Source organism: Pogoniulus pusillus, chromosome 15, assembly GCF_015220805.1.
Source record: "Pogoniulus pusillus isolate bPogPus1 chromosome 15, bPogPus1.pri, whole genome shotgun sequence".
NCBI lineage: Eukaryota > Metazoa > Chordata > Aves > Piciformes > Lybiidae > Pogoniulus > Pogoniulus pusillus.
This window is the reverse complement of record NC_087278.1, coordinates 21,666,116-21,692,441: the sequence shown is the minus strand read 5'-3', so window position 1 is coordinate 21,692,441 and position 26,326 is coordinate 21,666,116. Positions and strand designations below refer to the sequence as shown.

The window sequence follows — 26,326 nt, the reverse complement described above, 5'->3', positions numbered from 1 at the left end:
GTGACAGTGGCAGTGTGCGCAGCTGCTTGTGGGCACACTCGTGTGCAGCTCTGGGTGGCAGTGAACACAGTGGTGATGGTGAGGAGAGTGTATGCAGGATGTGTTGCCTACTGTGACAGACCCTTCCCAGCCTCTTCCACTTGTGCCACACTGTGGTCCAAGTTTCAGCCTTCACCTCAAGACCCTCCAGATCTGTGCCCTCTCTCTTCAGTCACCTCAGCTGCATCACGCTTGCCCCTCTGCCAACCACAGCTCTCTGGTTGTGTGTCTTCTCCTGCCACCTTCCCCTAGGCTCACACTGCTCCTCAGAATGGCTTACACTGCTGAGACTGTTAAGCCATTTCCTCCTCTAGTCTTTCCCTGTGACCCATTTCTGCTGTGCCAATCAAACATTTCTAAATGGAGGCTTCAGCTCCTCACTCCCTCCATTTATCTTAGAAGACAGGAAAGAGAAAACAAGAACACACACTAATTTTTTCATGCTGTGTACTCATTTCCACAGACTCATGCTATGACCTCAGCAACTTTGCCTCTCTCTGTCCTTTTCTGCCCATGTCTCTACTGGCTCTGCACTAGGGCTGAGGTGGTTTTGTTGGCTCCTCAGTGGCAGGGTGCATGTGTTTGGTTTGGACCAGAGGGTGCGACGCACTCGTGATGGGAGCGAGGTGAAGTGAGTGAATGCACTCAGGGCTGTGTGCAGAAGGCAGAGCAGGCTGCACACATGTGGCTCTGCATGCATAGGTGGGGTGCCTGGCTGGCTGTGCGTGCTGGGCTCAGAATGTGTGTGTGTGCAGAAGGCTGTGTCTCTGTCTCTGCAGGGAGTTATGTGTGTGTGTGTGTGTGTGTGAGCTCACAGCTTTGGACTTGGCAAGGACCAAAAAGAGGGCCACTGTTCCCTGGAGCATGTTAGAGTGATACAGGTATCTTTTCACCTTTAAAAGTGAGAAAGGAAATCTCCTCCTAGCTGTCGTCATCCCCTAGGGACCTTCTTTCTTCCCTTCCAATGTGCTCTCAGCAACATGAACTTGTAGCAGGGGGAGTAACTTGCTGTGGTACAGCAGCAGTGACCCTAGCAGCGAGACGTGGACTCTTCTGGTGTTCTCCTCACACGGACTTTCACAGATCTGCTCTCACTGTTTGCAGAGGGCTCTGGAAAGGGCACAGGATGACTCAGGACTGAAGCTGAGAGGACGACACAGGTTCCCAGAAGGTGCCAGCTGACTCCACAGCAGGCATGTGAGGGAAGCTCTGTGCAAGGGTATGAGGCACAGCAAGCACTCGAGGTCTGACTCTACTTTATTTGTCTGAGAGGGCCCAAGGGTGAAAGGGCACAGTATGGACCTGGGGCAGAGGAACAGAAGTTGAGCCAGGTGCCCTGACCCCCCCAGAAGCATGTTGCACTACTTGGGTGAGTGGAGCAATAGCACAGTCTCTTTGTCTGTGGAGGTGTATTTCGGGAGGACCCCATGCTTGACTGCTCTCAGGTACCTTTGTCCGTTGCTGTCCTTTCCTTCCTTGAAGAGTTTCATGCCACAGAAGAGATTTGTTTTTGCTCTTCGTGTTCACCTTCTGTGTCACCCATGAGTGGCTGCCTCTTCTTCAGCTCCCGGTGGTACTTGGCCATGAGGGAGGCATAGATGCACCCATAAGCAGCTGCCACCACCATCATGATGCAGACGATGCCGCAGACCACCCCTGCGATGATCACAGTGCCGATGGCGCGGCGCACGCTGACGGGCCGGTACCGCTGCTTCTGGGGGCAGCCCACGCTGGGCTCCACCTCTGCTTCTGAACCAGACTTAGATTTGGTAGGAGCTGGGCTTCCTTTAGTGCAGGGTGGGCCAGTATTGTCCAGCACTGTGGAGCTGTTCTCATCATCCAGCTGGGAGCAGTAGTTGAACATCTCCATGGGCACCATTCGCATGTCCTTCCCTTTCAGCTCCTTGGGCAGGGTGCATGCCAGCTGGTCGATTTTTCCACCTGTCCCAACAGATAGAACAGGAGTGAACCACAGCTTCATCCTGACACAGTGACAGCAAGTCATCCTCAAGTGAGGCAAATTCCTGTCACTCCATTCACACCTGCTAAGGCTTTGCCCTACATAATTCAGGCATAGCAGCATTACAGTTATACAGTGGGGAACTGGTTTAATATCCAGCAGTGGGGCTGAAAATGTCACTTCTCCTACATTTCTGAATGGAGAGAGTATTCAGAGAGCTTCTCCTGTCCCCATAAGGTATTTGTGATCTAGTGCAGAACGTTTCGAGAGTTCAAAGTTGGCACTGAAGTCAAGGAGGTGCAGCAGACCTTCCCCTCCACCATGTCCTGCCAGATCCATGGTGCTTATCAAAGAGGGAGGGGGGAATGGCTGTGCCTCCCACACACTGGGCAGAAAGAGCTCATGAGGTATCTTTACAAAACTTGGAGACATTCTGCATGCTTTCAGCTTCAACCACAGGATCTGTCTGGAACTCTTCTAGCTTGGATTTAATAGTAGAGTTCATGGTGCATGATACTTACCTAGAAGACATCTTTCAGGCCAAGCCATGACAGCGCTCTGAAGCTGGCTGTGAAGTCAGCCTCATACTGTTTAGTGAGTTATGTAAGTGGCAGTGGAACCATTTCAGAAAAGGAGCAATTAAAGCAAAAAGCTAGGACCAGGCTGCACCTTCTCAAAATAACAACAGACACCCAGTCCCATCTTCTAACAACTGATCCATCCCCACTCTGGGAACACAGTGACAGATGTTGAAACAAATGCTTGAGCGAGCTTGGGCAATTTCTTTGGTGGGGGGGGGGAAGGCAAAATGAACTCTGTGTGCTTTCCATTGCATGAAAGTCAAGAAAGAAAACAAATTAAAGGGGAAAAGGAAAAGGCCAAGGAAAAAAAGAGAGAGAGAGGAAAATGGCACTCCTACGCTTGTTTGGTTCTGCTCACCCAAATGCATCTTTCAGCCTGCAGTGTAGCCATAGGCATGGATAATCTCTCTGCAGCATGGCTGCGAGCAGCAGGGATGTGACAGCTGACTGTTGCTATCCATGTGATTTGAGAGCCTTTCCTACTCATTGGCTCCAGCAGCAGAAGGTCAGGCCTTCCATCAGCATTCCTGTAAAATGTGCCATCTTTCTTGGAAGTTGCAGCCCCTGAAAGCATCTCATCCTGTCGGCATTTCTGCTAACTGATAGGGACTTTTCCAGCCTTCTGTATTTTGAGGAGAAGCTGCAAATATAAACTTGCCACCTCCCAAAAGTGCTCTGTTTGAAATGCCAATTTTATAGCCAGCCTGACATGTTCATTTGAGCTTTGGTTTGGGTTTGCCAATATCAGTCACAAGGGAGACCTCATTGCTGTCTGCAGCTACCTGAAGGGAGGTTGTAGCCAGGTGGGGTTGATCTCTTCTGCCAGGCAAGCAGTGACAAAATAAGAGGACACAGTCTCAAGCTGCACCAGGGCAGGTTTAGGCTGGATGTTAGGAACAAGTTCTTCACAGCAAGAGTGATTGGCATTGGAATGGACTGCCCTGGGAGGTGGTGGAGTCCCCATCCCTGGAGGTGTTTACAAAGGGGCTGGATGTGGCACTTGGTGCCAGGGTTTAGTTAATTATAAGATGTTAGGTAATAGGTTGAACTTGATGGTCTCAAAGGTCTTTCCAGCCTGGTTAATTGTGTGATCCTGTCATTTTTCCTAAGTGGCACCACTCCCTATGGGTCATCTGCTGAAAGCAAACCCAGTGCTTTACAGCCAAACTTGGCTTTTACTTCTCCCAGCTTAAGAGAATCACAGAATTATTGAGGCTGGAATAGACCTTTGAGATCATCAAGCCCCGCCTATGACCTAACACCACCACATCAACCAGACCATGGCACCAAGTGCCACATCCAATCTCTCCTTAAACACCTCCAGGGCTGGCAACTCCACCACCTCCCTGGGCAGTCCATCCTAATGTCTAATTCCCTTTTCCATCCCGAAGTGCTTCCTAATATCCAACCTAAACCTCCTCTGGCACAAGCTTCAGGCCATGCCCTCTTGTGTTGCCTGGGAGCAGAGCCTGACCCTCACCTTACTGCAACTTCCCTTCAGGTAGCTGTGAGAGTGCTAAGGTCCTCCCTGGAATGGGATGGTTATTTTCAGGTGTGCAAATAATTTCTTCTCTTCTGGAGAAAGGGGTGAAGAGAACTTGTAATCTTAAATTGTTACTGTTCTTTGAGGAAAGTCCTTTCCTCTGCCAAGAAAAAAAAAAACCATCATCTTTCAAGTTTGAAACTAAACAAGGAAATAAAAGATGTGAGGCTGTGGAGGACTTCTCAGCCTGGCAGTGTTGCTGCAGGAAGGTGTAATGGCACTAAACTGCCTCCTCCCATTGTAACACAGCCTCCATGCTCCTTGGCTAAGATCTGGCATTCAGATCAGCCTGACCTGACAGGTAGATCTGCTTTTGCTTCTGAGCTGCCTGCCTTTGTCTGTCTTTCCATGGAAGAGCAACACTTGGCTCCCACTGCCTGAGCACCTACCTCTGTAGGAGAACCACTCCATCCAGTGCTTGAATTCCCGGAGGTTGCAGTCACATTCCCAGGGGTTATCCCCAACTTGCAGTTGCTGTAGGCTGGTTAGTGGCTCAAAGGTCACCCTGTCCAGGCTCTGCAGGCGATTGGACTTGAGAGAGAGGGAGCGGAGGGCGGGCAGGTCGTCAAAGATGCCCGAGGGTATCTGGGCCAGGCCATTGATGGAGAGGTCCAGCTGGCGCAGCAGGGCCGTGTGCTGGAGCAGGTCCTTGTCCAAGGCCCGGATGCTGTTGTTCCTCAGCTGGAGCTCCGTGAGGTTCCCCAGGTCACTGAAGATGTTCTGAGGGAGCTGGTCCAAGAAATTGTTGGATAGATCCAGCCTCTGCAGGGCAGAGAGGTTGGAAAACACTGCTCCTGGCAAGATGCTGAGTTTGTTGTTGAGAAAGAGGAAGGTCCTGGTGTTTGTGGGGATGTCTGAGGGGATGGAAGAGAGGCCCAAGCCGCTACAGTCCACTTCCAGGTTGCCACTGTTACACTTGCAGGAGGAAGGACAAGCAAAGAAGGACTCAGCAGCACACAGCGATAGCCAGCAGCCAAGCACTGGTAGGTGAAGAGCAGGGGAGAGAGAGTGCATGTGTTAGAGCAGTGCTTTCCCATCCTCAGCAGTGCTTTCCCATCCTCACCCACCTTTGACTAGAGCACAGCTATGACTGCAACACAACCCTCACAGTGGAACTCTGCCACAGTGCCCTGCAGCGTGATGAGCCTCCTCACAGCTACATCCCCACCTTGCTGAGCTGCCCCCCGGCAGCAGGACTTTCCTCTTAGCTTTGTTTTTGTCTTCCATGAGCAAGAGAGTAAATATCCTTCCAGTTCCACAAGGAAGTTAGATTAGTGCAATCCCAGAGGACTTGGCTGCCAGATACTGGAGCACTGGCACCTGTCAGAGGTGAATGGAACAGATCGCAGTGGGAAGTGTCACCTCTGATAAAGGACAGCTCTTTCTAAACGGGGCTGGGAGAGGAGGGACTGGAATATATTTAAGAAGCTCAGAAATAGACACATTAATGAAAAGCTTTTAAGAAGAATGAAAACAAAGCAGCCTACATCTCAGTTGTACTCCTGTAGTTTGAACTCCAGCCTCTGCGACAGACCAGACTGGGATCTAAGCGAGCCCCTCAGCCAGGGTGCTGTTTGCTTTCCATAGCCACAGCAGGCATGGGGCTGATGAGGAAAGGCTTTGTAATTAATTAGATTACATCACAAAGGAATGACCAAGAAAGCTGTTAAGAAGTAAGGAGGAGATCCTAAGCCACTGGACATGCAATGCTTGCCACTGCTCTCAGCATAGCTTCTGAATGTCACAGCGTAGCTCCACAAGCATCTCCTCTGACCAAAACCACCCCTGGCAGTGGAGGTTGGAGGAAATCGCAGGTTGGTGGTTGAAGAAACACAGGTGCTAAGAAAAAGGTTAGCACAGATCCCCTTTCTCCTGAAATGTCTTTAAAGTAGTGTTGGAGAATGCACAAACTAATATTTTTCAGAGCTGTTGTGGATCACCACTGCAGACAGGAGTCCAGAGCCTGTGAATGGTATCAGGACACTCTTTATCAACCCTTCCTGTGAACCAGGGGCTTTTCAAACTCTCATTTCTGTGCCAAAGAAACATCAGCAACAAGGAGGAAAGTTTTGTGCCTCCTGTCATTAGAGGAGTGGGAGTTGTGTTTAAGCAGACTGTGTAAAACATTTGCGTTCTCTGTCTTCGTTCCTTTCGTGGAATTGAGATGAGTCTCTTCAATGTGGGAAGCAAATTCAGCTCTCTTGCTGGGTTTGAAGGTGACAAGCTTGAGCTTTTGACTCAAACCAAAGCAGGTTTGTCTTTATGCCATGCCTGGTCCTCTCCCTTCACCCCTTTGCTTCAGATAATGCAGTCACTTGGAGTGGGTAATGTCTTTTTAGAGGTGAAGAGTAGCTGAAGGGGATGCATTTATTGTCTTGCCATTCTTTCCTGGACTGGAAACCAGATTCTTCAGTCCTGTGTTTTTCTTTCTTCCAAGCAATGAACAAGCAGGTCTTTCATTTCTTAACACCACAGGAGTTGTGAAAGGACTGCCATAGGAGACAGAGCTGGTGGAGACCCATGCTCTGGAGGAGCTCTGCTTGGAAGGGCTCTGCAGCCAGCCACACTTCTCCTCTCTTGCCTCATGCCACTCTGTAGAGCTTGGTCTGATCTCTAGCCCGTTTTTTATACCACCTTGGCTTCTGTCAGTGATGCTGCCTTCATACTTAAACCCTGCATAGAGCCTTTTTGTGTTCCCAGTAATCCTTGTTGGCACTGGTGGATTTTTGGCCTGGTAGGCTAAGGAGAACGACACAGTTTGGATGCATATGACCTAAGCTCTATGGCTTTATTAAGGACCAAAGGATAAGTGTTCAGAGAGAATGTCTCAGCTCTTCTTGATTTCATCCATCTGTCACAATTCCTTCCTGTCCTGCAGCTGAGATCTCAGGTGTAACTCAGGCTAGGTACAGCCAATCCATGTGCTTTTTAATGGTAGTCATGGATCCTTATGGTGAGCTCCTCTCTGCTTTCTTGTCGTGCAAAGATTGGGGTCAACAGCAGAGACTGCCTTGAGAGCAGATCAGAGCCTGCAGGCTGGCAGAATGCAGGTACTGTTTGTCTGTCTGATATTTAAGTCCATTCAAAATACATCAGGCTCTTGTTGTAGGGAAAGAATGAAAAGAGCAGGAGCTAGAATGGGCACAGGAGAGAGCCATGAGTCACTCAAGTGACCCTGTCTTTTCCTGGATGCTTAACAAAGGTACACTATTAATAATAGATTGACAGCTCTGATGATGAGATAACATTTATCTGCTTTGTACACTGAGAAAGGCAAGAGCAGGCTGTGTGTAATGCTGTACAGGTGGCAGTCTGGTCAGGGCTTAGCTCTCAAAATGCCTACCTGCTACTGGCCCTGACTGGGTGGTTAGGAGGTGCCGCCAGTGTGCTGGCAGTGGCTGGGTAGGATCAAAGCCTCAGGCAGCTGGCTGTGGTTATGTTCAGGAACAGGATTCATGCCAAGTCTCTGCAGCCATGCAGAGCATGCCAGAAAATGTCTTGTTGTTGCACAGACGTTTCTTTATGCTGTTGGAAATATTTTACTACAATAAAAGAGAGAAGGGCTGATTTAATTTTCAGTCTCTACAAGAGGTGAGATGAGACCAAGGATTTCATCATGCTGATTAGGATGCAGCTCTACAGGGAAAGAGAAGCAAGGAAGCAATAGGCAGAACCTGAAGCTATTTTCCAGCCCTGTAGAAGGATGAGTAATATGTGGGCTTAGTGTTAGGGGGAGATGAAGTTACTTTGTAGGGTGTTTGGTGTCTCTAGTAGGTGGCAGAAAGCTGATCCAGGTGTATCAGGTTAAGTAAAGACTCAGTGGAATTCATTATAAATAATTTCTATAGCTGTCTAGTCGGTGAGGATGGATTACAAAGATGCTTGTCTCCTGGAAAAGGAAATTATTCCCCCCAGCTTCTTTAACAGCAGCCCCAAATTTGATCGAGGGGCAGGAGCAAGACCTGGTCAGACGCTAGGCATGCAAGTAGTGATGCACATGCTCCAGGTGCTCCCTTTGCTCTGCTGCAGGCTCCAGATGCTTCTCCAAAGTTCAGGGACACTGCCTGGAGCCTCACATCACCTTAGCAGTCTCTGCTCTGTACTGAGGGATACTGTCACAGATGCCTTGGCCCACTGGGAAGATGTGCAGGCTGAACTGTGCAGAAGAGACAGACAGGGGTTGGTCTCTCCTCCCAGGCAACCAGCAACAGAACAAGGGGACACAGTCTCGAGTTGTGCCAGCAGAGGTCTAGTCTGGATGTTAGGAGGAAGCTGTTGGCAGAGAGAGTGATTGGCATTGGAATGGGCTGCCCAGGGAGGTGGTGGAGTCACTGTCCCTGGAGGTGTTGAAGCAAAGCCTGGATGAGACACTTAGTGCCATGGTCTGGTTGAGTGGATAGGGCTGGGTGCTAGGTTGGACTGGATGCTCTTGGAGGTCTCTTCCAACCTGCTTGATTCTATGATTCTGTGAACTTCTACAATTTCATTTAAAAGAGATCTTCTTTATTTGCTCCTTGATTTTCACTACATGTGGCAGTGCCCAGCAGGAGAATTCTGCATTTGCATCCTGCATTCCTTTCTAAAACCTGTCAGGACTTTTGAAGACCTGTGACCCTTGCTCAGCACCCTGTGTATAAATTCCTACCACAGAGAGGAATCTGCAGCTTCTGGGATGCCTATATGAGACCTGTTTGGAGTGGATTTTTGTGCAGTGTTATCTGTCTTGCTGTTTCTCACCTGTCAGACCCACTGGAATTCAGAAGCAATCATCACTCACTGTCCCACTTTAAGCCCATCTTCAGCTTTAGAATCTCACTCTCCTTCCCAGCTAGCCTGGCCTCTAAAGGAATCAGGAATTAGTTCAAACATCTCCATTCTTAGCTGTCCCTCTCCCCTGTTCTTAACCCTGATGTGACCTATTTTCTCTCCACTCCCTTGACAAACAGGATCACCATACTTAGTACCTGAGTAGGCATTACTTACGGCAAGCCTCTTGCCACCTCATGAGGAATCTGCTTCTCCACCGGTGGCCAGAAGCTGTAGGCAGCATTGTCGTCTTCTCCAGCGTGTCTTCACATCCACCAGCCAGCCTGGCACACAGCCCCGAAGGCAGGAGGAGTGATCTTGTAGCCTGCCTGCCAGGTCCTGGTTGGGGAAAGCAGAGCAGATAAGTTCCAGTTCCCTCGGTGCCGAGTGTCGAACTCTGTGCTGTCCTTTCACTTCCCTCAACTAGAGTTTTGCCTTTGAGGCATCAGCTCCACTTTGGAGGACAGATAAAGGATGTTTCAAGAGGCACAGCGTGATGAAGGCACAAGTTAATTCATGTTGAGCCTCACGGTACAGAAATAAGGCCTGCTTAGCCTGGAGAAGAGGAGGCTCAGGGGTGATCTTATTACTGTCTACAACTACCTGAAGGGAGGCTGTAGCCAGGTGGGGGGTGGCCTCTTCTCCCAGGCAACCAGCAATAGAACAAGGGGACACAGTCTCAAGTTGTGCCAGGGTAGGTATAGGCTGGATGTTAGGAAGAAGTTCTTCACAAAGAGAGTGATTGGCATTGGAATGGGCTGCCCAGGGAGGTGGTGGAGGCACCATCCCTGGGGGTCTTCAAGAAAAGACTGGATGAGGCACTTAGTGCCATGGTCTGGTTGATTGGATAGGGCAGGGTGATAGGTTGGACTGGATGATCTTGGAGGTCTCTTCCAACCTGGTTGATTCTATGATTCTATGATTCACCCCAGTGCCAGAGAGAAGCTGGTGCTTGAAGGGCCTGCTGCCCTGGCTGTGCCAGCCTCATGCTCAAGGGCAGCCTGATGCATTGCTGAGGTGACACTGCCGGGGCAGCAGACTCCAGCCTATTCCCTCTTGCTTTTATGCAGGCTGATAGCACCTGTGCATGCTCTCCGTGATGGACAGCTCAGGTTCACTGAGGGCTGGGCACCAGCAGCTCTCAAGCTGCTTCTCTCTGCCCCGTGTTCTCTAGCAGGGCTTCCTTTCTGGTTTAAGGGGGAGAGGATGTGGTGGCTAGAGCAGGGCTGAGCAGAGCACAGCTTCAGCTTGGGGATTTCACGCTGCAGCAACTGCAGGAGCTGAGGAGTGAGCCAGCCTCGGAGGAGAAGGGAGGACCTGGGGTGGGGGAGACTGAGGGGGAGTGTTGAAAGGAGAGGAATTACATCTTAATCAGAGGAAGGAAAAATGCTCCATCTAATCAGAAACCCAAAGACTATAAACTCTCCCCTGACAGTAAGTGACTGACAACAGGTTCAAACTTCCTTCCCACTTCCCTTCCGGATACAGACAAGCAGGAAAGGAGAGACACTGTGGACCCTCCGTCCCCTTTGCTTGCTCTCCGATGTGCCGCCCACAGTTGCAGCAGCAGCTAGATGGGTACATTTCAACCAGGGTACAGAAAGAGACCGTCCTCCGTCCCCTCCGAGGGGCTCTGGCAGCATCCACTGCCATTATTTCAGCTGGGTGCCGCACATCCCACCGGGACACTCTCCCCACCCGTGTGCCAGCTGCCTCCCCTCCCCCAGGTCCCCACGGCTGATTTGTTTCATGTGGGAATGTGAACGACCAGGAAATCTTTACATTAGCATCTCAGTGAGGAAGGTGAGCAGGTCCAGTGCCCGGACTAGCACCCTTTGCAAGGCTATTGCGATCATTTAGCCGAATGCCAGTGCAGCAAACAGATTCATACCTCCCGTGGCACTGAAATTGATCCAACCTTCACCTGCTGCTGCAGGTTCTCCCTACCCAAATCGAGCCCTGTCCCTGCAGCCCCCCGCTGAGGGAGAACTCACAACAAATCGCTGTCCCCGTTCAGTGCTTGCACTCACCCTGGCTGAGAAGAAGACTCTCGGCATCCCCCATACCGTATCTCCATTCTGAATGTCACCCCTGAGGTCTCCTGTCCCTGGATGTCAGTATCAACAAGGAGGATGAAAAGCCACAAGCACTTACCTGGAGGGGCTTTGCCCACAGCCACTTCCACCCGACTCCCCCGGGCACTGCCCAGTTACAGCCTCTTCTTTCCCTCTCCCTCCTTGACTTTCACTCCCCAGCAGCAGGCTTTCCGTGTGCTCTATTTAACTCCCTACAGCACAGGAACAAACGGCAGAGTTAAGCTGACAGCCACAGAGCCTTATCTGCCCGCCGGATAGCGGGCGTCGAGCGCCGCTCAGCTCCAAATCCTGCTGCCCAATCCTTGTGTCCTTGCTCTCAGCACCAGGGGCTGCCTGCCACGCTCCCTCCTTCCCTCTTCCCCACCTTCACTCCATCTAACTTTGTCAGGGTTATAGATAGCTCTGTTCCTTGCGCTCTTGCCTTTTGGCTCTGTTTTGTAACACCCCATCTGTATCAGCTGGCTTGGCTCCAATCAGGGGGGCTAAGCTTCTATAAAAAAGAAACAACCCCCCCCCCAAAAAAACCCTAAACCAAAACAGCTTCCTTGGGTGCTTGCTGACATGGCTTCCCCTCTGAGATCTCTCCTCAGCTGGGGCTCCCACTCAAGCCATGGACTGGTGTCTCCCCTACCCTGCTCACCGCTCTGTGCAATTCAGCCACTCCATCCCCAGGTGACAGTGAGGGGCTGGCAGCAGGACCAGCACACCTGGGCTCAAGGATGGTGGCAGGGTCAGGGTTTCTATCTCTAGCCCCTTCTGCTCTGGTAGGGCAAGTCCAGCTTGTGCACTCATTTCCAAAGCCTCAGGGACGCTGCTTTCTGTCAGGCAGAGCTGGAGCTGAGGCAGGGAGCGCAGGGTAGGAGGAGCAGTGGTGTATAAATAAGCCCTTTCCCTATGTTTAGAACTTATTACAGTGCATAGTGATTAACACCTGTTCAGGCTTTAATGCTGTCTCCTGCACTGCAACATGCACCAAGATGGAGGAGCCTGGATAAAGCTAAGCTTATTTTAAAAGCATGTCAGACACCCATAGCTCTCCCCAGCCCAGAGATAGCAGCCACCCTTCATGCACTCGCACACAGGTTCCTAAGACTCAAAAGCAGCTGTCTTCATTTACCTATGCAGAGAGAGAGCTGCAAACCTGTGCACAGAGTCAGGCTTGTCCACCTAGCAGGGTCTCTTCTGTGACCCATGTTTATCAACATCCATATCTTGCACAAAACTGCCTGCTTCTCCAAGCTTAACAGATGCTCAGGTGGCAGAGCAGGAGCTATAGAATAGTTAGAGGTTCCTGGCTGGTGAAGTCAGGAAAGGAGCCAGCAGATCCTGCATTTAGACCTTGGAGAAGTAGAGAGATGTTGAGGTGCTGGAGCATGTCCAGAGAAGGGCAACAAAGCTGGTGGGGGGCCTGGAACATAAACCCTATGAGGAGAGGCTGAGGGAGCTGGGGTTGTTTAGCCTGGAGAAGAGGAGGCTCAGGGGTGATCTTATTACTGTCTACAACTACCTGAAGGGGCATTGTAGCCAGGTGGGGTTGGTCTCTTCTCCCAGGCAACCAGCAATAGAACAAGGGGACACAGTGTGAAGTTGTGCCAGGGGAAGTATAGGCTGGGTGTTAGGAGGAAGTTGTTGGCAGAGAGAGTGATTGGCATTGGAATGGGCTGCCCAGGGAGGTGGTGGAGTTGCTGTGCCTGGAGGTGTTGAAGCAAAGCCTGGATGAGGCACTTAGTGCCATGGTCTGGTTGACTGGCTAGGGCTGGGTGCTAGGTTGGACTGGATGATCTTGGAGGTCTCTTGCAACCTGCTTGATTCTATGATTCTAAGTATGTTTATGGAGAAATTTTGATTCCAGCCATGCAGAAAACAAGCAAACAATTTCTTGCATGCATCTATTGCCCATAAGCATGTTAGACCCTTGGTGATCAACATCCTACAGCCAGGAGAGAGCAAGAAGGATTTATGAGAGTTTTCCTTTTTAAAGGTCTTCTCTGACTTCTTTAGCTGCTTTACTAGGGCCCAAGAGGTGCCCTCTGCTCTGCAAAGTGCCAGGCCAGCTGGTCTCACTGCCAGTGCAGCACTGGGAAGTCCCTAATCCTGGGGCAATTAGCACTTCCCCACACCTCGAGACTCTCCAGAGCACCACCAAATCTGGCTGGATGCTTTCAGCCTGACAGCTGGGATCTTTCTCAGCAGTGAGGACTTTGCAAGACCTATGTACAGGGTTAACCCTCCAGGGGGAGTGACCTTGAACCTGACCCTAGGTGGTCTTGACCCCTCCCCAGGGGTAAGACTGGACACCACCAGGTGATTCCTGGTTAGCCCTCTCCCCCTTCCTGTCTGAAGATCTATAAAGGCAAGGGAGGGTCCTGTTCTCTCTTTCTCTGCCTCCCTGCTTACCAGCATCACCATCCTATTCCTGGTTCTCTTTGGTTTACCACGTGGCCATCACCCACGAGGCAGCCAAACCCTTTGCCATCAAAAACCTGGTTGTATTTACACATCTTGTATTTGTTTCCCCTTCCCTCTACCTTTCTAACTTCCCTACCTCAGATACCTTCTGAATTTATTGTTAAACTTTTCTTCTTTTTAACTTTCAAATCAGAGTGAGATTGATTTATTTGGGTGTGCTTAACCTTTTCCTCTCTCTCCATCTAATTCCTTTCTTTTGGGAAAGAAGGGGGGGAGAGGGAAGGGCACTCTATAAAACTGTTATTGGTTCTATCAAATATATTTGAGTCTCTGGGCATTTAAATCAGAACTGAGACAATACAACCTAGGAGTGCCCCACCCTGCACCCCCAGCCCAAGAGGAGAAACTCTGTGCCATCCATTCAGAACTGGCATGGCATTGCCTGGGGTCTGGGGCTCAAGGCTGATCCCCATTGCTCTGAAGTCACCCAAGGACTCCACAAACCAGGTGCTAGTCTTTCTTCCAGGCTTACTAGATGATTCCTTCTCCCTGGAGCAACATGTCAGCCCAATGCCCCATGATCCATGGGGCTTGGTTTCCAGAGCTTCCTTCCATGTGCTTGGAGTTGAATCTTTTTTTCCCAGATTCTGGAGAAATGAGCAGAGCAGCCTCTGGGGCTGGCAATGGCCTTTTCTTCTTGCCCTTTGATATAGGACAGTAAAAGGCAACTTTTTTAGTTTCAGCTCAAAGCAACAGAATGAAATCATCCATTTCTGGCCCATGGGCTCCAGTGGCCAAAAATACACTGAGCTGAAGTGCCACTTGGACATTTGGCTTGCTGTCAGACTCTAGAGAACTCTCTAATGAGGATTCCCCTAATTAGCTGGAGCAGGGAACTTTACTGCTGGGAGGGGGATGCTGAAGAGATTGTCATGACTCTGCTGCACTTCCCAGGGCATAAAAACTCCAGCAGGCACCATCACAGTCTTGTGCTTCTCCCTGCTCAGACACCACTAACGTTGGCAGTATCACTCTAAAGCCTTAGTTTTCATAAGTCAGGACCCAAGGAGTACATGTGAGGGTGGGGAAGGTTTCAGTTTACTGCATCCACATACTGTTTTAGTAACACTTCCCAATTCTCTGACACCTTCTATCCAAAGCTTTCCATCTGCTTTTTGAATGGCTCTTACCATAGCTGTAGGTGGTGGTGATGTGATTTTGTGTTTAATGACCTCCACAGCCAAGGCTGAGGTCATAGCTAGCAGTGGCTCTGCTCTAGATAGGAGGATAGAGATATCCCCTTTTCCTGATGGGGACACTGAGGCTAGAGAGACAAGTGACTGTGTCACCAGGATGAGTCCCAGTCAGAAGCACAGCCCAGCAACCTCTGTCTCTGATTATCTCTCCTAGTCCTCTTTGCTAACCCTTGGATCATGGCTCAGGGATCAGACTTGGTTAACAGCCTGGCTTACGAGCACTGGCAGGGCATGTGGGTGACCTACATTGGAAGAGGGTAGGGAACAGAGGCTGCAACAGATGCCAGCCAGAAATTAACAGCAAGTGCACACAGGCACTCATCCCTCCCCAACACCCTCCTTGTCGAGTGATGGCAAAGCCCCTTTCCACTTCCCAGTCCTGAATTGCTTTAGCCTTTATCAGGAAAGCAGAAGAGGAAGGGACAGCATGGAGGGCACTTTAAGGAAGAGTGAGGGACACCAAAGAGGGCACTTTAAGGAAGAGGAAGGGATTCCAAAGAGGACACTTTAAGGAAGAGTGAGGGACACCAAGGAGGACACTAAAGAAGAGGAAGGGACAGCATGAAGGACTCTTTAAGGAAGAGGAAGGGGCAGCATGGAGAACATTTTAAGGAAGAGTGAGGGACAGCACGGAGGACACTTTGAGGAAGAGGGAAAGACACCAAGGAGGACACTTTGAGGAAGAGTAAGGGACACCAAGGAGGACACTTTGAGGAAGAGTAAGGGACACCAAGGAGGACACTTTAAGGAAGAGTGAGGGACACAAAGGAGAACATTTTAAGGAAGAGTGAGGGACACCAAGTAGGATACTTTAAAGAAGAGGAAGGGACAGCATGAAGGACACCTTAAGGAGTCTGTCTTTTTTGACTCCTCTCACTGCATTTGGGATTCCTTTTCACTGCCATCACCCATAATGCAGGTACCTCAGAGTCCACTGTTTAAAATGTGTTGTTCTATGTTCGTTTCTCCCTGGAGTTGTTTAAGCAGTGTGTGGCACTTAGGGAAGTGGTTTAGTGTTGACCTTTCAGTGCTGAGTCCAAAGTTGGACTGCAGGAGTTTGGAGGTCTCTTCCAAGCAGCTGTTTTCTGTTGTTTCTGTGATGCATTTATTGCAGGAGAAGGGGGCAGGGAGACATGGCAGCCTTGGGCTATCATTACAGCAGATTCAATTACAGAATCACACAAACATCCAGGTTGGAAAAGCCCCTCAGGATCACCAAGTCCTGATCTTGAATCTACAAGATCCACCTTAAACCATATGCCTAAGCACCACATCCAAATGGCCCTTAAGCACATCCAGGGTGGGTGACTCCACCACCTCCCTGGGCAGCTCATTCCAATGCCTGAAATTCATTTAAGTGACCTGGCTGATGATTCCTTGGGGGAAATCCTGATCCTGGCAGTACCACAAGAGGGTTTAGATGACGTGAAGGTGATGCCTGTTCTTGGTGCCCTAAGAGGCCCAGGTCAATCTAGCAAACTATTGCTGATGAGAGGTCACCTTGTCCTAGTAGCAAGTCTTCTTTTGTTGTTTTTTTTGGACAGCAGAGCATCCAGAGGAGGCAGCCAGGCTCAGCAACACTGCAGACACACAGAGTGTGTGTCACTGCCCTAGTCAGCTTCCCAGCTAACTAGCTGGGGGCTTCATCTCCAGCACTTCCTGGCTTATAGAATCAGCCAGTTTTACCTCTGTTACTATTTACCCTGCAATTATTATTTACCTCTATTATTATTTACCCTGCAATAAAATGGGGATAAAGTTGATGTTTCTTGAAGGAGGCTGGGGGGAAACATTTCCTTAACACCAATCACGTTTTCCTTCCATAGAATCATAGAATCAAACAAGTTGGAAGAGACCTCCAAGATCATCCATTCCAACCTAGCACCCAGCCCTAGCCAATTAACCAGACCATGGCACTGAGTGCCTCATTCAGGCTTCGCTTCAACACCTCCAGGGACAGCGACTCCACCACCTCCCTGGGCATCTCATTCCAATGCCAATTACTCTCTCTGACAACAACTTCCTCCTAACATCCAGCCTAGACCTCCTCTGGCACAACTTGAGACTGTGTCCCCTTCTTCTGTTGCTGCTTGCCCGGAAGAAGAGACCAACCCCAGCTGGCTACAGCCTCCCTTCAGGGAGTTGCAGACAGCAATGAGCTCTGCCCTGAGCCTCCTCTTCTGCAGGCTGCACACCCCCAGCTCCCTCAGCCTCTCCTCATAGGGCTGTGCTCCAGGCCCCTCACCAGCTTTGTTGCCCTTCTCTGGACACCTTCCTGCACCTCAACATCTCTCTTGAATTGAGGAGCCCAGAACTGGACACAGCACTCAAGGTGTGGCCTGAGCAGTGCTGAGTACAGGGGCAGAATAACGTCCCTTGTCCTACTGCCCACACTGTTCCTGAGCCAGGCCAGGATGCCATTGGCTCAGAAGCTTCCTGACCTCTTCACATCTCAGAGAACAGGGTCAGGCTTTAATTCATACCAAGTCAGGAACGTGGCAGAGTCCCTCACAATGCCAAGTGGGTGTTGCATGCTTTCTGCTTGCTTTACAACTGTAGGTGATGTTTTCCTTAGCTGGGCTCGATCCCTGCAAGTCAGATAGCATTGCTCCTTCTGCACTTGGGTTTTTAGTGTGAATTTAAAGCAGGCTTCCTGTTGATTATGACAGCACAACACTGATGAATCCTGAGCACATGCTAATAAACCCCCAGGGTGGGGGTTGGTCTCTTCCCCCAGTCAACCAGCAACAGAACAAGGGGACACAGTCTCAAACTGTGCCAGTGGAGGTCTAGGCTGCATATTAGGAGGAAGTTCTTCACAGAGAGAGTTGGATTGGCATTGGAATGGGCTACCCAGGGAGGTGGTGGAGTCGCTGTCCCTGGAGGTGTTGAAGCGAAGCCTGAATGAGGCACTCAGTGCCATGGTCTGGTTGATTGGCTAGGGCTGGGTGCTAGGTTGGACTGGATGAGCTTGGAGGTCTCTTCAAGTCTCTAGAAGGAAAATGTGATCAGTGCTAAGGAAATGTTTCCCCCACCAGCCCCCTTCAAGAAACATCAACTTTATCCCCATTTTATTGCAGGGTAAATAATGATAGAGGTAAAACTGGCTGCTGAGGTTGGCTGGCTAAATTTCAGCTGCACAGCTCTTGATACTCCATTAGGAGCCCACATCAGTTCCCCGCTGGAGATTTTCAAAGCTGTCAAGTGCAGTGGATCACTTAGGCTTGTAAATACTCTTCTGTCCTGCAGAGATGGTTGTAGGGCTTATCAAAGTGACCCAGAATAAAGGCATTTTGGTCAGGCTTTCCCAAAGTTTCCTAACAGGCCCAGAAAGCCAGCTTTCCTGATTCTTCATCCCTTAACCAGCAAACACTACTTGCATGCCAAGCTTCCCTGACCAATGCACAATAACAAGACTCAGAAGGCTTGAAGGGACTCAAAATACCAAGGACATCAGCTCTCATCTAACTCCCTGAGAAAGCACAAAGCATCCAAAAGGCAACCAAGGAAGGCAGCGCCGGGAAACACCTAAACAGCTGTGGAGAGGTGGGATTCCTTGGGAAGCTGTGGAAGCAGGTGGGGAAGACTGGGATACCCAACATAAAGAGTGACAGGAAAGCCCCAGCACAGCGAGAGTGTGGCATATGGAGGAGGCCCAGAGCAGCAGCAGGAGCAGAGCTGAGGGGGTAGTTGGCAGGAAGAAATCCAGCCGTGTGTGTCGGCATCTTCTCCAAGCAAGGAGGGGCACGGGTGAGGGAGTGGGAGAAGGGCTCAGGAGAGGAACATGTGAGCTGGCTACCCAGTTTCCTCCTCTTTTTTTTCCTTGCCACAGAGTGGTGTTTTTGTTCTTCTCACACTGCTGGCAAAAAAAAAGTGGTAACTGAATGAGATGTGGAGGGGGATTCTACGTGAAGACTGAGATAACATTTTCAGATCCAGCTGGGAACAGTTGGTTGTGGGTGGTAGCTTGTCACCAGCCCTGCCAATTCTAATCCAGATCCCAGTTTTTCTCCTTCTCTCAGCTGTGAAGAGCCTTCTCTACAACTTTAATTTCCTGCAGGGGCTAATCCCATTGTCAGTTGTAGCTTGTGTCCTTAATCCTTGCACTCAGCCCCTCGGCAAAGGACTGCGGCTGCTCCTGACCCGGCAGGTCCAAGGGAGGCACCTTTCTACTCTCAGTTCCTCCCTCACACCTCCGAGCATCCTTCAGTTCAGTGAATGCCTCTCCCCCCTTCCTGCTAAGCCTATCCTGGGGGTGTGGAGGAGTGGCACACTGCCAAGAGAGGCTCCAAGCAGAGAAGGCAGCTTGGTGGGAGAATCCTAGTTCTGTGGTACTCGTTCCCCACTCCACACACAGGTATTTCCTGGGCTTCTTAGTTGGATGTTGCTCCAGATCCCAGATGAATCTGCTCTTATTTGAGTGGTGCCCAAAAAGGAGGCTATGTATGGGCCCATGTTTGTGAAAGATTCCCTGAGGACTGGGAAGTTTTGAGATGATCCAGTTCCTTCCCTGGGTCACTTATAAGGGACAATGAATGCAGCAGATCCATAAGAGGGAAGGTGCCAACCTCTCTGAGATGAGAGATACATTTACATACACACAGTAAATGGAGGTGCATCAATTTTAGCAGCAAGATAAGAAAATGCAAAGGCTTTTTTGTCAATATGAGCTCTCAGTTCACAGTTCCATGGAGTGCTAGGCCAGACATCTGTCAGTGTGTCAGACTGCCAAGTTGAGGGGCTTCCAGATTAATACCAGGAAATCCTTGTAATGTCTTATGAGGGCCAAGGCACTACAGCCAGAAGTCTTTCTCCTTGTACTTCCTCACTCCTAGAATTAGGTGAGCTTATGCAAGCCTGGGTGATCCCATGCACACGTCCCACATCTGCTTGCTTGCCATCATTCCTGTCTGTGTTAGCCCAAGAACTGACTTTGCCTTTTGCCACAGTCTATTCTGAAACATACCAGGACCCCAAGCCTCCCTAGTCTTTGACTCTTCCTCTTCCTTCTGGCAGAGAAGCCAATGGGATGAAGGTAGCCAATGCTACCTAACTGGATGATCTCGGAGGTCTCTTCCAAGCTGGTTGATTCTATGATTCCATATGATTCTGATTCTAAGCTGCCTAGAGTCCCTCTGTGTCTTCTTCACCCAGCACCCTGCCTTCCCTTCCCTGGCTGCCAACCTCTCTAGCTGCAAGGGTCAGCAATTGGAACAGGAGGATGGAGAGGATACAGAAGAGGTTGGGCCAAGGGAAAAACTTCACTGCTGTCTCACTTCACAAGCCAGTGCCCCAAGTATGTTCACAGGGGCAGGGCTCTTGGCTGCACACAGAGCAATGAGGCAGAGCAGCAGATGCCAGCAGCAAAAATCCTCTCATTTGTTACCATAAGGGCATCAGTGACCCAGCATGCACACAGCTCCTGGCACATGTCCCAAGGAGAGGCTGACTCTCCTTGCTCGCACACGATGAGCTTAGACTGAACTCTGAAGGAGACTTTTCTCTGCCTTTGTCAGTTGCCCAGATCTCCTTCACTTGGTTGCCACTGTGGCACTAGGTTGGCTCTGCTGCCCATGAGAGGGTCTGGAGCTCTTCTTCCCCTTTCCCATTGCCCCCATCACATTCTCAGAGCATCTAAGAGAGGCATCGCCATAAAGTCCACACAAACCACATGGAATCCAGGCTGCTGCCTGCATCTTCAAAGGTGCCTGAGGATCTCTGGGACACATTTATAGTCTTCAGAAGCTGGGAACGTTGCCCACAACTCAACAAGATGTAGTGACAGCTCTCACAATCCAGATTTCCAGCCAGGAATCATTGGATGCATCTGAGTTAGCATACACATCACAGCCTCGTGCTGCAGAGCTTGCTGAGGCTGGGCAAGGTCTTAAAATCTGATGTGACTTTATTTTTCTGGAGGGTTTGCTGCCTCAGAAGAGATGCAGGCATGGCAACATGCTCATTCCATCAAAATCACTACATGAAAATAGTGTGCAGAGCAGGGCTCCCCTTCAGCTCCTCTGCCCCCTCACAAGGTACCTCACAGCAGCACACCCTGGTTTGGGAAGCACCAGCAGCAGAGAGCCTCACCAGGAGTGGGAGGAGAGCCCCAGTGGTGAGTGCTAAATCAAATTGCCACTAATAACTCTTTTCCAGATGTGGTCCCACTTTTTTTATTCCCTCTCATAGTCCATGGGGAAGGAAGCTTCCCATCTTCCTTGCAGTGAGAAGGAGCATGGTGGCAAGGTCCTGTATTCAAAGTAACAGCCTTTGCTTGCAGGCAGTTGTGAAATTCAGACTTCTGTGGCCCTACTGTAAATTTAGGTCTCACACCTTTCTGTGGTGGGTCTTGTGGCATTGCAGTTGATCAATAATGGCAAGGCTCTTCTTTTGCCATTCAGTAAACAAAGAGAGAGAGAGAGAGATTCAGAAAGTGACATTTTCTTTTCCTTCTTTTATTGCCATGTTACAAAAGATGCTGTTTGCCTTGCAAAGCTGAGCACTTAAATATGAGCTAATAGCTGTAGCACCATAATTCAGCCCCTTGCCTATACATAATACCACACAAGCCTTGACTTAGTCAAGCAAGTCCTATTATTTCTTTTCACATACGCAGTGCAAAGGACACAGCAGTGTGCCCAGGTGGCCAGGAAAGCCAATGGCATCCTGGCCTGGATCAGGAGCAGTGTGGTCAGCAGGACAAGGGAGGTTATTCTGCCCCTGGACTCAGCACTGCTCAGGCCACACCTTGAGTGCTGTGTCCAGTTCTGGGCCCCTCAATTCAAGAGAGATGTTGAGGTGCTGGAAGGTGTCCAGAGAAGGGCAATGAAGCTGGTGAGGGGCCTGGAGCACAGCCCTGTGAGGAGAGGCTGAGGGAGCTGGGGGTGTGCAGCCTGCAGAAGAGGAGGCTCAGGGCAGAGCTCATTGCTGTCTGCAACTCCCTGAAGGGAGGCTGTAGCCAGGTGGGGTTGGGCTCTTCTGCCAGGCAAGCAGCAACAGAACAAGGGGACAGAGTGTGAAGCTGTGCCAGGGGAGGTCTAGGCTGGATGTTAGGAGGAAGTTGTTGTCAGAGAGAGTGATTGGCATTGGAATGGGCTGCCCAGGGAGGTGGTGGAGTCACTGTGCCTGGAAGTGTTGAAGCAAAGCCTGGATGGGGCACTTAGTGCCATGGTCTGGTTGATTGGATAGGGCTGGGTGCTAGGTTGGACTGGCTGAGCTTGGAGGTCTCTTCCAGCCTGACTGATTCTATGATTCTCAAGCTAACAATGAGTATGTTGTAATAACTAAGGCTATTTTAACATGGTCAGCATTAAAGGTTAAACCATGGGTTTGAGAGGTGGCCACAGGCTGTACCTTCCTCATTTTGTGGGTGCTCAGCATGGGGCCCCCAGGGGCCATTTTGCAGAACTGCTGAGCACTCACAGCTGGTTTGCAAAATGCTGGCAGCCTCACCAGCAAACTGCTGTGCTTTCAAGGGCTCGATGGCACTCAGACCCCAAAGGCTCTGCTCTTCTACCTGCTGCTCCTTCCCCATGTGGCTAAAGGGGAAGTCTCTTTTGCCCTCAGAAGCAAGGGAAATAACCACTCTGTCTTGCCTCATCATCAGGAGCATAAATTCTCTATCATCAGCTACGAGGCAGCTGTAGCAGCAGCAAACATCTTCAGAACACCACAAGACAATGAATAATGACGTCTTGCCTGCAGGGCTTGGGTGGCAGGCAGTAAACAAATAAAGCAGGCACACACTTGGCAGTACCAAAAAAAAATGAAACCCCAAATGCCTGCCCCCTGCTTCACTTCCCAAGTGCTGTGTAGCTGGTGCCTCAAACGAGGCAGCATGTGAAAACACAGCATGTGATCCTGCCAGTCAGGGCTGCAACCCAGTGCAGATGGCATGCTGCTCCAGATCCCAGCGTTTGCTAACTTTCAGCTCCTTGGCTTTGTCCATGTAAGCACAGCCCTCACGAGTGGAGCAACTTTTCCTCCCATCTCTTCACCCTGGAACTGAACTGGTTTACTGGGGTGGGGGAAGTCATTGCTATTGCTGTTAGCATGACCTCAGCCACGCAAAGCACTTCGGTGAGACAGCATTTTGGTAAAGCAACAGCAGGAGGAAGATCTGTGTTACAAGATATTTCCATGCAGTAGGGAAAGATACAGTCAAGGGCTCCAGCTCCAGCCTCTTCTCCCTGAGAACTGGAGTGTGTGTGTCATTGTGTGGCACTCTGGAGCACGACCCAGCTGACAGGAGCATCCCAGTATGGTAATTTGAATTATTGCTTGAGCCACCCGGGGCTGGGACAGATGTCAAGTAGTGTAAGCAGCTGCTTGTAACCAAACATGGCAAGTGAAGGAAACTGCTTGGTCTCTCTTTTGAATAAGCAACAGGCAAGTGCTGAAGAGTCACTGAAGAGCTGCCCAGAAATGCCCTCCCACAGGCTGGAGCATGTCTCAATCCCATTCCAGCCTCTGCTGCTCCCTGGATGCTCCTGTCCAGGTATTCTCATGGCCCTGCACTGCTGCTGGTTCTCTCAGCTCCGCTGAGACACATCTGCCTTCTCCAGGCTTCTGTGATGCTGAAGAGCCTGGAAAAAATCCTTTCTGCTTCAGGTTTAGCAAAGCTGGAGGAAAGGCAGGAAGCTGGAGTAGTTCATGAAGACATCCAGGCTGGGAATGCACCTTGCTATCGTGCAGCATTCGTTTTGCTGGAGGCAAAGGTAAAGCTGGGATGTGGTGTCAAAATTACATAAGAGGGCTTCCCCCCTTTCTCTTTCAAAGCAGCCTCTTTGCTCAGGATTTGCCAGAATTCCTCCAAGCAGGCAAGATGCCCTAGCAGAGACTGCACTGATGTCTGACAGGGAGACAACTCCCGCAAGCCTTTCGCTCATGTGGAATAATTCCCTTGCAAATGTTGCTTGCCCACAGCAGCCAGAGGAAGATCCACCCCCTGCCCCCCAACAGAACCAAGTGACAAGGCTCAGAAGGAAAATGGTCTGCAATTCCAGAAGAGCAGCCTCTCCTCAGCACTGCCAGAAATGTCCCTACCTTCATAACAAATCCCTGTGTGCCTTTAAGGGTCCTGCTGTCTCCTTTATACCCTGTGGTAGCAGCCACTCCAGACCTTCTCCAAATCACAGAATCATAGAATCAAGCAGATTGGAAGAGACCTCCAAGATCATCCAGTCCAACCTAGCACCCAGCCCTATCCAGTCATCTCACCCTCCATCCTTGGGTGGCAGATCAGGCACCGGCAGCAGAGCAGCGCTGTACCCTGCTCCCGACTGTTGCCATCAGGGTTGTGCTGTGTGCTGGACATGAAACATGCAGGCTACCTGAGATTCCCACATGCTGGGCCTGAGGCCTGGCTCAGTCATGACACAGCTGGAGCAACAACTGCAAACATCTTCTCTTCCCAAATCAGGAGAGCTCCGATTTTGCACAGCGCTCTTAGTTAGCGTGAGACGCAGTGGCAGCAATAAACTGAAGTGGCAGAGGGAGAAGGGGGCACAGAGGGAGAAAGGGGCACAGAGGGAGAAGGGGGCACAGAGGGAGAAGGGGGCACAGAGGGAGAAGGGGGCACAGAGGGAGAAGGGAGCACAGAGGGAGAAGGGGGCACAGAATGCCCAGCGTGGGATGCATGTGTGTGTGCACACACATGTGTATGTGCACACACGTGGACATGTGATTGCTTACCTATATATCTGCCTACCCACAGGGGGCTGCACATCAGCTCCTTTGAGACCTTATTCTCCCCATTCCCTTCCAGGCAGGGCTGGAAAGGGATAGGAAGTTTTCTCTGTGCTGCTTTTCGCTCCTACCCTCAGTACTGTGCCTTCCATCCCAAAGTTCGGGAACCACATTCTCTGCCTGCAGGGATGCTGTAAGCAACTTGGGACTTATTTTTGGATCTCCTTGCGATATGGCGTCCTTCACTTGGTGTCCTGTGGCCGCGTCTGTGGGCTTCGTGTGTGAAATCGCACATAGGCACACGCAGGCGTTCACACACAGACACCTCCCCAGCCTAAAAGCCGTGCGTTGAGTGCTGAACCCGTTCGGGTTTGGTCCCCGCTTCTCCATTTTAGGTTGCTCTCACTTAAGACAGCCGAGACCAAAATGATGCCCAGCAAAGCCACCACGGGTCAGCTGAGCGGCACTTCACATGCTGGCGCCTCTCGCAGCCCCCCCAAGGAGGCGACAAAAGCCAGGTCTCGCCGGGGCTGCCCTGGTATTTGGCGACCACAACAGCAAGCGCTTAGCCTCCTCGCTGCTCCCGGGCTGCCCGTGCTGCAGCGAAGGGCACTGCTGGCATGCACAGCCGGGAGAAGTTGCTCCCAGCTGCCTACACCGCAGCTGTGCTGGAGCCAGCACCGGCAGGCTCTGTGGCGGGGATGTCGTTTCGCGTTAGCGGGAAGGTCGCTGCCCAGCGGCCCCGCGCAAGCGGCGCTTCGGCAGCGCTGCCCGGGCAAGCTGCTCCCTGCGGGCAGGTCCCGCTCATCCCTCCTAGCCGAGGTTAGGGGGGAACACAAAAGAGAGGCGTCTTTACTCACCTGTCTGGGGCTGGGCTGGACTCTCCTGTGAGAACGGCAGCTCTTCCCGAGAACCCGATACAATCCCAAAGCAGAAAGTCCCTCGGCCGCCGGCTCGGGCGCTGGGGGGACCCTAGCCGGCAGGAGCCCCTCTTAGCCAGCCGCTCGCCCAGCGTGGAGGGCAGCGGAGCCGCACGGCGAGATGGCAGCGTGGGAAAGGGGCTGTAATCCTCCGCAAATAATAAACAAGAGGGGAGGGAAGGAGCGAGGGAGACGAGAGAGAGGCAGCGACTGCGCGTGGCCAAGTGACAGCTGGGGGTACATCTGTGATGGCAGCGGCACAGGCGCTGCCGGGGAGTCACCTCGCCAGGCAGGCAGGCAGGCAGGATCCGCTCCGAGACACCCAGAGGAAGGAGCTCGGGAGGGTTTCGTTTCTCTCAACCCATCCTGGAGAAAGGGCAGTTGCCGTCAGTCCCTCTCCCTCCCGCGCCGGGTGCCGGGAGCTGAGGGCTGAGGAGGTGGCGGGGCGGGGGGAGCTCTCGCAGCCCCTTGGGAGGGAGATTGGTCAGGCACAGGTTATGAGAGGAGGCACCATGCCGAGCGCCTCCTCCCCTCCCTCCATCTCTCCCCTGCCTGGTATGGCTGATGACAATAAACCCGGAGAGAAAAACACAAGGAGAAGGGACAAGCCCTGCATAAGCACCTAAATCCAGCCCTCTCCCTGCTGCCAGGCTTCCCTCTCTGCTCTCCCGCGGGCTCCTGCAGCCTGCTTCCCCAACAGCAGACCCCTGCATTGCCTTCCTCCAGCTTGCTGAGGACCTCGGCAGCTTACGTTTGCAAGAATTACCCTTTAGCTGAGCCACTTGAGCTGCCCCTTCTGTCAGGTCCAGTATCATAAGCAGGCTGCCCTTGGTTTTGGCTTTGCTGTTTGCTTTAATCTTTACTTAATTTTTGTTAGTAACATTTTTAGGAGACTGCAAGTAAAACTTTGAGTGGAGCAGCTGGCACGAGAGGGAAAATGGGAATATGTCAGAAACAGGGAGTGGGGAATGCAAATGGACAGCATGGGCAGGGCTGCTTGTGGCTCCTTCCTCCATCTGAAGCACAGGA

The 26,326-nt window shown here is 51.1% G+C and overlaps 2 protein-coding genes across 4 annotated transcripts in view; one reads left to right on the top strand and one right to left on the bottom strand.

Annotated features, from left to right (window-relative positions):
• CACNA2D4 (calcium voltage-gated channel auxiliary subunit alpha2delta 4) overlaps positions 1 to 26,326 on the top strand; it is a 176,359-nt gene that overhangs the window by 113,897 nt on the left and 36,136 nt on the right. The window lies entirely within an intron of this gene.
• LRTM2 (leucine rich repeats and transmembrane domains 2) lies at positions 1,279 to 26,323 on the bottom strand. 3 transcript variants are annotated; one of them, XM_064155710.1, is made up of 5 exons: positions 25,238 to 26,323; positions 11,084 to 11,216; positions 9,107 to 9,268; positions 4,513 to 5,103; positions 1,279 to 1,980 (listed from the first exon to the last, which is right to left on the bottom strand). In XM_064155710.1, exons 3-5 carry the CDS (start codon positions 9,171 to 9,173, stop codon positions 1,526 to 1,528), a joined length of 1,113 nt encoding a protein of 370 aa, XP_064011780.1. In that variant the 5' UTR covers positions 9,174 to 9,268; positions 11,084 to 11,216; positions 25,238 to 26,323; the 3' UTR covers positions 1,279 to 1,525. The 3 variants fall into 3 exon arrangements, with proteins under 3 accessions (XP_064011780.1, XP_064011781.1, XP_064011779.1); XM_064155711.1 differs by lacking the exon at positions 11,084 to 11,216; XM_064155709.1 differs by lacking the exons at positions 11,084 to 11,216; positions 25,238 to 26,323 and adding an exon at positions 10,960 to 11,058.

Bases quoted from the DNA above. Each gene is read 5' to 3' on its own strand.
- LRTM2 (XM_064155709.1), bottom strand. From the start codon at position 10,993: ATGGGGGATGCCGAGAGTCTTCTTCTCAGCCAGG. The intron at 9,269-10,959 runs GTGAGTGCAAGC...TTCCCCAACCAG, and splicing joins GAGTCTTCTTCTCAGCCAGG to GACCTGGCAGGCAGGCTACA. The intron at 5,104-9,106 runs GTAAGTAATGCC...TTCACCTACCAG, and splicing joins GAGGTGGCAAGAGGCTTGCC to TGCTTGGCTGCTGGCTATCG.